The sequence below is a fragment of the Odocoileus virginianus genome, chromosome 7 (assembly GCF_023699985.2).
Source record: "Odocoileus virginianus isolate 20LAN1187 ecotype Illinois chromosome 7, Ovbor_1.2, whole genome shotgun sequence".
Classification (NCBI taxonomy): domain Eukaryota; kingdom Metazoa; phylum Chordata; class Mammalia; order Artiodactyla; family Cervidae; genus Odocoileus; species Odocoileus virginianus.
Window position 1 is genome coordinate 83,179,298 of NC_069680.1, and position 12,303 is coordinate 83,191,600.

The 12,303-nt window shown below is 45.7% G+C and overlaps 1 protein-coding gene across 5 annotated transcripts in view; it reads left to right on the forward strand.

Moving 5' to 3' along the window:
- The window catches only part of PCNX2 (pecanex 2), a 296,271-nt gene that overhangs the window by 239,519 nt on the left and 44,449 nt on the right, over positions 1–12,303 (forward strand). For all 5 annotated transcript variants that reach the window (XM_070471076.1, XM_070471078.1, XM_070471079.1 and 2 more), the window contains one exon: positions 5,121–5,374. In XM_070471076.1, coding sequence (XP_070327177.1) covers positions 5,121–5,374 — 254 coding nt within the window. The remainder of the gene's footprint in view (positions 1–5,120; positions 5,375–12,303) is intronic.

The following is a 12,303-nucleotide window of genomic DNA, read 5'->3' on the forward strand; positions in this document are numbered from 1 at the left end:
CCAGCCCCACAGGATAGCCACACTCCTGTGCTTGTCAGGGAGAGTGTGTTAAAATTCACTGCCACTCAGTACACAGTCATTGTCAGAACTAGGTGGAAAGCCTAGCTTCCTGGTGGTGCAGTGGTTAATATGCTGCACTTTTGTTGCAGGGGACACAGGTTTCATCCCTCATCTGGGAACTAAGATCCCAATTTTTTTGACTGCACCAAAAAATTAATTAAAAACTAAGTGGGAAAACTGGTCAACCACCTGTAAAAGAATGAAACTAGAACACTTTCTAACACCATACACAAAAATAAACTCAAAATGGATTAAGATCTAAATGTAAGACCAGAAACTATAAAACTCCTAGAGGAGAACATAGGCAAAACACTCTCCAACATAAATCACAGCAGGATCCTCTATGACCCACATCCCAGAATTTTAGAAATAAAAGCAAAAATAAACAAATGGGACTTAATGAAACTTAAAAGCGTTTGTACAACAAAGGAAACTATAAGCAAGGTGAAAAGACAGCCCTCAGATTGGGAGAAAATAATAGCAAACGAAGCAACAGACAAAGGATTAATCTCAAAAATATACAAGCAACTCCTCCAGCTCAACTCCAGAAAAATAAATGACCCAATCAAAAAATGGGCCAAAGAACTCAACAGACATTTCTCCAAGGAAGACATACAGATGGCTAACAAACACATGAAAAGATGCTCAACATCACTCATTATCAGAGAAATGCAAATCAAAACCACAATGAGGTACCATTATACGCCAGTCAGGATGGCTGCTATCCAAAAGTCTACAAGCAATAAATGCTGGAGAGGGTGTGGAGAAAAGGGAACCCTCTTACACTGTTGGTGGGAATGCAAATTAGTACAGCCACTATGGAGAACAGTGTGGAGATTTCTTAAAAAGCTGGAAATAGAACTGCCATATGACCCAGCAATCCCACTTCTGGGCATACACACCGAGGAAACCAGATCTGAAAGAGACACGTGCACCCCAATGTTCATTGCAGCCCTGTTTATAATAGCCAGGACATGGAAACAACCCAGATGCCCATCAGCAGATGAATGGATGAGGAAGCTGTGGTACATATACACCATGGAATATTACTCAGCCATTAAAAAGAATTCATTTGAATCAGTTCTAATGAGATGGATGAAACTGGAGCCCATTATACAGAGCGAAGTAAGCCAGAAAGATAAAGACCATTACAGTATACTAACACATATATATGGAATTTAGAAAAATGGTAACGATAACCCTATATGCAAAGCAGAAAAAGAGACTCAGATGTATAGAACAGACTTGTGGACTCTGGGAGAAGGCGAGAGTGGGATGTTTCAAGAGAACAGCATCGAAACATGTATATTATCTAGGGTGAAACAGATCACCAGCCCAGGTTGGGTGCATGAGACAAGTGCTCGGGCCTGGTGCACTGGGAAGACCCAGAGGGATCGGGTGGAGAGGGAGGTGGGAGGGGGGACTGGGATGGGGAATACATGTAAATCCATGGCTAATTCATTTCAATGTATGACAAAAACCACTGCAATGATGTAAAGTAATTAGCCTCCAACTAATAAAAATAAATGGAAAAAAATAAAATAAAATTAAAAAAAAAAAAACTAAGTGGAGAGACATGGTCCATATCAGGGAGTTCCTGAAAGGTGTGAGGTCCTCCTGCATCTCCAGAGTCTCCCCTTGAGTGACACCAGATCTCTGAAGAGCCCCATGCCTAAAACTGAATTATTTTGGCCACCTATAGAAATTTTTCTTTTGTACTTTAATCCTATTAGAACAGCTGTGGAACCTCGTGATTGTACTTGTGCAATGCTGATAGGGACAGTGGACACCATATTGTACAGTGTTCTCTCTGTGATGGTCTGGGGATGTCATCTCTCTGCTGTCTTCAACAGAAATAGCTGTGATCCTCCCAAGCAATTATTTTCCTTTTGTCTTAAGGACATGAGGAACTCCTCATTATCTTTCTATACTGGTTGGTAGAAAGCCTGAGTGCAATCAGTGGTCCTCCTTTAGTAAATTTATAGGACATCATAGAAGGAAGTGAAGGTTTCTTGACATTCTTTTGGCTCTGTTATGTTTTTCCTGTCCTCATCTTCAGTTAAAATTTCATCATTTGCTTTTGTACTGTGTATGCTTTTTAAGACTGCCTTCATATCTTTTTGGAATTAAGTATGAATAAATAAGCCAGGACTGACCTCTCTCTGGTAAAGAAGACCAGTGGTGCTTAAAGGCAGGCAGTGTTTGCACCTTTGGAAATGAGGAAAGGGAGGAGGAAATGGTTAGGTAGTCAGGAGAGGCCCATCTGGCGTAGCTGCAGCCTTAATGGCTGCCCTGCATTTTGGCTGCACTCGGGAAATTCATGTGTATCCTGTGTGCAAGATATCTGGGATCTACTGGACACATTTTCAGTTCAAAGACTCAATTTTCACAGCTTTCATGAGGCACAATCATTTATCAGAATGAAAAGGTTCAAGATACTCTGAAAATTCATTTTTAAAATACTTACTGAATGCTTTCCATGTCCCACTGACTTAGACTATGAGAACACAGCCACATAAAAGACGCCAAGAGCTTGATTCAGTGGAAACTCCAGAGACAGTCATCTGGAAAAGGTCAAGTGTGCAGCAACTGACCTCCAGCCTTCCCTCTGAAGGAAACATGCTCTAAACCCAGGGAGACTCTCTGAGAAGAACATGGGCCTGATTTGCATGTGAACAGCAAAATTAGTGCCTTTGCAGAAACGATTGGGTTTCATCATTCTCGTATTCTTTTACAGTGTGATCCTGACTACAGTAAGTCCCTTACATACAAACAAATTCCATTCCAAGAGCATGTTCATAAGTTCAATTTGTTCCTAAGTCCAATAAAGTTAGCCTAGGTACCCAACTGACACAATTGGCTATATAGTACTGTACTGTAATAGGTCTATAATACTTTTCACACAAATAATGCATTAAAAACAAACACAAGAAATAAAGAAAACATTTTTAATCTTACAGGACAGCACCTTGAAAAGTACAGTAGTACAGTACAATAACTGGCATACAGGGGCTGGCATCATGTGAACAGACAAGAAGAGCTGCTGAATGGAGGAGGGAGAGGAAGTGGGAGATGGTAGAGCTGAAGCCCTACCTGACTGACCTGGGTGTTTGTTAAAAGCTGTGGGCAGTTATGACTGCTTAGCGGTCCTTCACAGAAAACCCCTTCCTCAGCCGGTCCTCTCATCAGTGTGGATATGAGTTCTTGCTTCTCACAAAGGATGCTGCTAAGTTATTTTCTTCAGATAGTAGAAATCCGAGTTATGCATTGTCTTCATGTACTCATGAATACACGCACACCCTCCTTCTAGTCTGATGTAAAACAGACAAACAGCGCTGACCTCAGCCCAACATGATAAATGCCTAACCTGGATGGAGAAGGAAGGAAGGAAGCAGAAACTGGAAAAAACCCTCAGGGCACGTCATTTACACAGTTTTGCTAATCTATTTGAGGTGAAGTTCCCCCTTTTATGCTTCTCCTTTGTAAGATCTATTTCTCTGAATTGCCTTACTTCTTTCATTGAAAGAGCATTTCTCCCAAAATCATATAATTAACCAGTGTTGCTGGTGTGCCACTGAGAGGGGAAGACTGCCCTGGACTCCAGTGCCCCCAGGCCTGGGGTTCCAGTGGGCAGCTCAGTTAGGACTTGGAGGTCATTATTCACTCTGGGTGCCCCCAACATGTGGTCTGAATTACTCACTGATTGTGGTTCACCTGTGTTGTTTCTATGCATCTTGCCCAGCAGAAATAGAAGTTTCATATTACGGAATGAGCACAGAGATCCCTGAAATGTTTAATAGAGACTTCTTTTCAGCTCAGACTCAAAGGGGTGAGGTCTTAGAGAAAGACAAATGGAATCCTAAGACCCGGAATCAGCCCTTCACTGTTTCAGTTTATGTTACAACAACCTGCTTGTTCTCTTCTTCCTTGATTTCTAGTTCATAGGCTGTTATCATGACAGTTCTGTGTGTACATTTTTATTTGAAGGTTGAAGTTTTTCATCTCTGATCTATTATGACCATCTCACTCATGGGTACTATAGAGAGACTTAGTTTAAACATCACCTGTCTTTGTCTTCCTCCTGAAATGTAACAGAAGCTATTGCATGCCCTGTGGATTTTCTCAATAAGGTATCTGTTGCCTGTATGGCTCTAGTAGTAAAGAACCCACCTGCCAATGCAGGAGACATAAGAGATGCGGGGGTCAGGAGGTTCCCTGGAGAAGGGCATGGCAACCCATTCCAGTATTCTTGCCTGGAGCCTAGTGGGCTACAGTCCATAGGGTCACAAAGAGTCAGATACAGCTGAAGCGACTTAGCAGGCATGCATGCCTGTTATATAGTGATCTAGATAAGAATTCTTTCATTTGTTCATCCAACCTTTCCTTCAATCATTCCACCGACCACTTTGTTATCCTACCAAGTACCAGGCATTGTGAATAATGAGATAAGATCCCGGGAAAAGTGAACAGTGTGGAAATGGGTGTGGGGACAGTTTCATGTTTGCATTAAGTTTCAAAATACTTGCTAAAGGAGTCAGACGTCCTGCTTCTAGTCGTATGAGGTGAGGTGATTATGCCCTTTCACTTGGGCCAAGAAGATCTTCCAGGATACCCTTCCTCATAACACTTCAACATACACCTGGTTGCAGACTTGTCCACCTGCCACATTTTTAGCCTCCTCTTGGCTCAGCCTTGACCTGCAAGTTTCTGGAAAGGGAAACTGAAGGCTATAACCATCCTGCATTTCAGCATTAATGTCCATGGCTGCCATGAGAATGTGTCTGTTCTAAGACACACATACACACACATAGACAAAAAAAAAAACAAAAAACACAGGAAGAGATGAGAGTCAAAATGAATATGAATGAATAAATGAGTTAATGATTATAAGATTGGTGACTTCTTTGGGGGTACTTGCTTGAACTGAGAACTATCCAAATTTTCTGATTTCCAGACTGTCTTTAGCATCTTCCCCTTAGTAAGGGCAAGGGGGAAATCCATTCTAAACAAGGGTTATCCCATGACTTCTTGTAAACTTCCGTCATGTCTGTTACTGCCAGGAACCTACTGTCAGCAGAGGGAGGTGGAAGCCATCACGGAGGGTGACGAGGACGACAGGGGCTGCTGCTGCTGCAAACCGGGTCACCTGCCCCACCTCCTGTCCTGCAACGCCGCCTTTAACCTCCGCTGGCTCACCTGGGAAATCACACGGACCCAGTACATTCTGGAGGGCTACAGCATCATGGACAACAACGCAGCCACCATGCTACAGGTGTTTGATCTCCGAAGGATCCTTATCAGATACTATATCAAGGTATTGCTGCAGGTCCCCAGACGTGTGTCTGAGTAGTAATGCTGGGCTGGCTCAAAAGACTCCTGGAGAGCTTTGTAAAGAGTTTAAGAAGCTTCTCCTGAGCGTCTAAAGCAGAGGCTTAGTTCAGTTTCAGAACTGCTGGTTTTGTGAAAAAGCCTCAGAGGTTTGGATTGGCCTGAGGTTTTGTGCCCTACCTCCAGGCTGTGGGCCAGTGCTTCCTGTCAGACCAGTGGTGGGATTAGATTAAAAATAAAGTGCACAGTAAATGTAATGCACTTGAATCAACCCAAAGCCCATGCATCCTACCCCCAGTCCATGGAAAAATTATCTTTCACGAAACTGGTCCCTGGTGCCTAAAAGATTGGGGACTGCTGTTCTAAGCCTGGAAACTAATAGGTAGTCTATTTTCTTACCTAGATCTTTTTATTCACTATTTTTTAAAATCATGGCTTCCCAGGTGGCTCAGTGGTAAAGAATCTGCCTGCCAATGCAGGGGACGTGGGTTCCGTCCCTGGGTCAGGAAGAGTCCCTGGAGAAGAGAATAGCAACACACTCCAGTGTTCTTGCCTGGGAAATCCCATAGACAGAAGGGCCTGGTGGGCTTCCGTCCATGGGGCTGCAAAAGAGTTGGACATGACTTATCAACTGAATAACAACGACAAAAGTCACATAATATAAAACACACTATTTTAATCATATTTAACTGTACAGTTTAGTGGCACTAACTATATTCATGTTATTGTGCGGCTCTCACTATCATCGATCTCCTGAATTTTCACTTTCCTAAACTGAAACTGTTTACTTTTAACACAGCATGAGTTGTTAGTAATGATGGTACTGATAAATGGAAACATCCTGGAAATATGACCAAGCCTAAACTTTCATGAATTATAAGTATTAATTTAAAGGCTCTGCAAATTTCTACTTTTTAGAACCAGAATGAATTTTTTAAGCTCATGATAAAACTGCAAAAATAGCTAAATGATCCCATCAGGATTAGCTATGGCAGCCTTTTCTTTTCACTCATGTGGGGACTAGCACATTTTTTTCAGTTGCTGGGTACCTGCATCTGTCCAACCTGTACTCAACATCAGAACAGGTCCTGGTTTGGAATATGTCTCCTGGAGGACAATGTGAGACTTGACCAAGATGCAGAGTGATAATCGGGGTGAAAGTGTTTTCTAAAGGGTTAGGACAGGCAGAGGCAGTTGTGTCTGAGGATGTCTATGATGACTTGTCTTCTGAGGAGCTACTTTGCATGGTGCAAACCCTACATAGTCTTTAAAAGGGTCCACATCTTCTGAGACCCCAAACTCCCTGCAAGCTGAGGCTGAGACAAGTGGTCCAGCAGAAATAAGGAAATACAGAATCAAAAGATTACACAGGTGCCCGAAGTTTGGGGAGTTTCCGTCAACAAAGAAGGATGTTTAGAAATTAGGAGTAACTCCTGTGAGGAGCCTCAGCATCCACAGCAAAAACAGCTGCTTGAATGTTCAGGAAATAAAATTCAGACTATGAAAGTCAGAAGGGCAAAGAACTCTTAACGATCATACCCCACGGTGATTGCAACTAGAGACATTGGGGAGACCCTGTTCTGTGGCAGAATATTTTAAACAGCTTGAGTGATTCATGCTCACTACCTTCCTGTATGTTAGACAGATGTAAAACTTTACATCCAAACCTCATGCAAAATAATAAGTGTCCAACCTCACACAAATTGGGGAAGATTTTGGAAGTGAATCAGGAAGTTGTAATCTTTTGTGTCATGATTCCATGTGTTCCCTTGGCCATTGTATCTGAGGTCCAAAAAGTTTTTCATACAGAGTCAACTTCGGGCAACTCAGTCTATCAGTTGACATTAGACTTGGTAGTGGGTCATGAAATCCCAGTGACTCACATACATGTATTCCTCTCACACATAAACGAAGCTCTGCTCCAAGTTCTCAGGGACCCAGGTTTCTTCTGGCTCCCAGCTCCACCATTTTGAGTGTCAAGACAGGCTTCCCAGGTGGTGCTAGTGGTAATGAACCCACCTGCCAAAGCAGGAGACATAAAAGACACAGGTTTGATCCCTGGGTTGGGAAGATCCCCTGGAGGAGGAAAGGGCAACCCACTCCAGTGTTCTTGTCTGGAAAATCCCATGGACAGAGGATTTTGGTGGGCTACAATTCATGGGGTCACAAAGAATTGGATGCAACGGAAGTGACTTAGCACACCCATCTCAAGGCTCAAATGGATGGAAGAAGGAATCCAGAAAGTGAAGGCCAAGGGTGTGCACCAGCTATGCCTTAAGAAGGTTCCTGAAAGTTGCCACAGAATGCGGCTGCTGTGTCCCATTGGCCAGAATGTTGTCATACGCCAGCTTCAGGGGGGTCTGGAAAGGTGTACTGGGAAGCCATGAACCCAGAGAGAACTTGTGTGTCTTGGAGGAAGGAGAAAACTGATGTTAAATGGCAACCAGTTCTCTTTGACACCTCCCTCCAGAAGGAGAGGGTCCCTTGAGGATCTGGTATAGTTCTTAAGTGGCAACAAGAAGTGGTCATTGCAGGGGAGCTAGATCCAGGGGCTGACTACTGCCATGCGAGGGTCTGGGAGCTTACTCGGAGGGGCAGCTAGAAGTCTAGAGGGGCCAGATTAATGAGCCCGGAGATCACGTGTCTCATTGGTGCCTGCATCACTGATCCTGTTCGTGACGCCGATTGTCTTGCTGTTCACACTGTTCGCTGAACTCAGGGTAGGCAAGGCTGGAGCTAAGAGGCGGGAAGAAGATGCAAGGAGCCTAGGAACGGCAGACACGTTTATTCTCTCCTGGCTGGCACGGCGGCCACAGCACAGCCTCTCTCCTGGCTGACTTGGCAGCCGTAGCAGTCGCCACGGCAGAACCGTAACAGAGCTGTAACGGAGCCATAACATCAGCTCACATAAAATAACCATGATGTCGCTCCAGTGCAGCCCCGGCGCAGCAGCAGCCAGGGCTTTCATGGTGAAGCCCACACAGGCGTATCACACACAGCAGCCCAGGCCCAAGCGAGTACCTCGTGACGCACATGCGCAGTGCTGCACGTGCGCTCTGCCCTTACATCGTCTTTATTTACAAAACGTGGGCCGAGAGAGCCTGAACACAACACCTCGGCTAATTTGCTCGCTCCCCACAGTGCCTCAAGAATACGGCAAGACAGAGGGGGCGAGTCAAGATGGCAGAGTAGAAGGACCTTGGGCTCACGTCCCCTCATGAGCACAGCAGGAAACAGCTCACCGCTGAACTGCCATCCATACAAAAGACAGGGGGAATAGGGCAAGACTGTTTGTCTGCCACCCAGAGCCATCCGCTGTGATGTCTGACTAGGCTCTGCACCCCGCCCCTTTCCTTTGCCTGTGCACCGCCCCCCCCCCCCCCCCCCCCCCCCCCCAGCCCTTGCAGGCTGCAGCCCACCCCTCCTCTCTGCTCCCCCCGTGCTCACAGTGCCCAGCCCAAACTGAGCTCGCGTGCCAGCTCCTCTCACAATCTGCCCTGGGGCCCAGGCTGGCGCTCACACCCCGCCTCCTCTGAAACCCTTTCCCCTTCCCTTCTGATAACTCCCTGAGCCCAGGAGACATACACCGCTGCCCCCTCTCTGGTTTCTCAGGCCTTCCTGTGATGACTTACTGCTGAAGGTGCCCACAGGTTTTGAATGAACAAAGAAGGTTCCATGTAGTGTGGAATCCAGAGTCCTGGCTATCCAGTTGGGAAGGATGAGATCCACGTGTAGGCAGGGGTCTGAGGGATCTGCCCCAGGCATTAGTGGTGAGGATGGAGTTCAGGGCCAAGCCTTGTCTCTGTGAACCTGGCATGTGCGTGTATGGTCGCTTCAGTCATGTCTGACTCTTTGAGACACTGTGGACTGTAGCCCACCAGGTTCCTCAGTCCATGGGATTCTGCAGGCAAGAATACTGGAGTGGGTTGCCATGCCTTCCTGCAGGGCTTCACCCAGGGATGGAACCTACATCTTCTGTGTCCTCTGCATTGCAGGCAGATTCCTTACCGCTGAGCCGTCAGGGAAGCCCTGTGAACGTGGCGCTCCCCATAAACAGCTTCTCCATGGACCAGACAGACCAGGCCCATGTCACTGGGCCCGCAGGCCTCTGTGAGTGAGCAAGAGCAAAGGGCTGAGGTGCCCCATCCTGGCCCACCCGCTTGGCTTTTCCAGAAGCCGGGGGGCTCCATGTAGGACCTGCCTTTTGATGTGTCTCTCCCTTCATAGTCCTCCTTTCCTACCTCCTGGAAATGTGCCTCCCAATTCCCTGCATGTTTTCTAAAATGACACTTTGCAAGCTGAAAAACAAATCCAAGATAATGTGCAAATGGTAGAGGGCTGAGGGAGGGCCCCAGAACCTGCTAGATAATAGTGGGCTTGTGGAGACAGTCCCTTGATTCTGTTTTATATGTGCCAGCAGTGATGCCGACACGAGAGCTTTGGGTGGGCAGGAGAGGGGCACAGGGCATGGTTTATGACCCAGCAGGACAGCAGGCAGGGGCAGATCTGTAGTATCAGGCTCCCCCAGCTAGCCAGGTGATTGTAGATCGCCATGTCCTACCAGAAATTCCTGTTCTGTGTGCCTGGGAGTACCTATGTTTTAAAATAAGTTCCCTAGGTGATTTATGGCAGAAAGCAAAGAGGAACTAAAGAGGCTCTTGATGAAAGTGAGAGAGGAGAGTGAAAAAGCTGGCTTAAAACTCAGGATTCAAAAAACTAAGATCTGGTCCCATCACTTCGTGGCAAATAGATGCGGGAACACTGGAAACAGTGACAGACTTTATTTTCTTGAGCTCCAAGTTAGTGCAGATGGTGACTGCAGCAATGGAATTAAAAGACACCTGCTTCATGGAAGAAAAGTTATGACCAACCTAGACAGCATATTAAAAAGCAGAGACATTCCTTTGCTGACAAAGGTCTGTATAGTCAAAGCTATGTTTTTTCCAGTAGTCATGTATGGTTGTGAGAGTTGGACCATAAAGAAAGCTAAGCACTGGAGAATTGATGTTTTTGAACTATGGTGTTGGAGAAGACTCTTGAGAGTCCCTTGGACTGCAAGGCGATCAAACCAGTCAGTCCTAAAGGAAATAAGTCCTGAACGTTTATTGGAAAGACTGATGCTGAAGCTGAAGCTCTAATGCTTTTGCCACCTGATGCGAATAGCTGACTCATTGGAAAATACCCTGATGCTGGGACTGATTGAAGGCAGGAGAAGAGGATGACAGAGAATGAGATGATTGGATGGCATCACCAACTCGATGGACATGAGTTTGAGCAAGCTCTGGGAGACGGTGAAGGACAAGGGAGCCTGGCATGCTGCAGTCCATGGGGTCGCAAAGAGTCAGACATGACTGAGCAACTGAACTGAACTGAGGTGATTTGATATGCAATGAATCATGGGGACCACTGCAGATGTTTGTGCTCAGCAGAAGAGATGTTTTGTAACTCAGTCAGTGCTCAGGAGACCCTGAGATTGGAGGAGCTCATACCAGTGCCTCCTGGTAATTCACATCAGCACCAAGAAGGCCTGTTCACATGAGACTTTCTCCAGACATCACCCTTGGTGCCTTCCTGCCCTTTGGGGACAGGCAGCTCAGAAACTGTGCTCACCTCCCTGGTACAGTTAGTTAAAGGAAATTTCAGAAGTGCTGAGTGGCTATTAGGACAGAAAAAGCAGCAGTTTAGGGTAAAAACAAATGGAATATTTTCTTCTTTGGCCTAGGCTCCTCTGCCAACAAAATTGCCAGTTGCCTCTGTAGCCCTGAATTAGTTCAAGTTTCAAGGGTTCGGTTTCATTCTTTTTTATTATTTTTCATTAGACAGGAAGAAAAACTTGGAATAATTCCTTTACACAAAAGGATTTTTTTTTTAATCTCTTAATAAACTGGGTCAGTTCTCCCGGCCTCTATGAATATATTTGAAATCATTTCCTTCCTGATGACTGGAGGTTTTCCCTGGTGCCTCCTCCATCTCTCTTTCATTCATTAGTGTTTCAAACCCTCTTAACCAGCAAGAAATGAGGTTTCTGTGAGGGCCTGGTTTCTTGGCCACTGTTGTTTCTGCCCAACTCTTAGAAAGGAGATGCACTTATCACCTGCCCTGCAGATGATAAGGCCAACATAAGTCCAGCTCCAGGGCATGTTGGCCTGCCTGCCAGGTTCTCTTCCTGGGATGAGCTGTCTGAGAGAATATGCTGATCTACAATTAAAATCAGAAACCAGGAGGGTCCCTGCTGGAGGAGCCAGATATGGCAAATTAATCCAGAGGTGTGTGAGTGTTAGTCACTCAGTCGTGACCGACTCTTTGTGACCCCAGGGACTGCAGCCTGCCAGTCGCCTCTGTCCGTGGAATTCTCCCAGCAAGAATACTAGAGTGGGTAGTCATTCACTTCTCCATGGGATCTCCCTGACCCAAGGATCGAACCTGGGTCTCCTGCATTGCAGGCAGATTCTTTACCATCTGAACCACCAAGGAAGCCCTAATTCAAAGGAAGTCCTTGCTTTCAAGTTGGATCAAGTTGTGTACCATCAATTCATGTCACCATCCTGACCTAGCTTTTCTTGTTATGGGATCTGTTTCATCTCGACAGGTTCTGAAGGATTTCACATTGTTCATTGACAGCATCTCTGCCTAAATAAAGCAGGATGGAGTACGGTTTGCAGCCAGTTCAAGTAGTTCTGTTTCCCCACAGTGAAAGGATATGGTACTGGCTCCCCTCCCACCTGGGAAAGCCCAGCAGTGGGCTGGGGTTCCACTCAGAAGCCAACTCTGTAAGATTTTGCCAGAACTAGAGAAATGAGTTTGAATCCCTGGGATTCAAAGCCCTCATTAACTACTCTGACCTCATCGGTGAAGGGGTTATTTTCATTCATCCCTAGAAATGAAGGAAAGGTTAGTGTTGCGCCTTCCATTTTT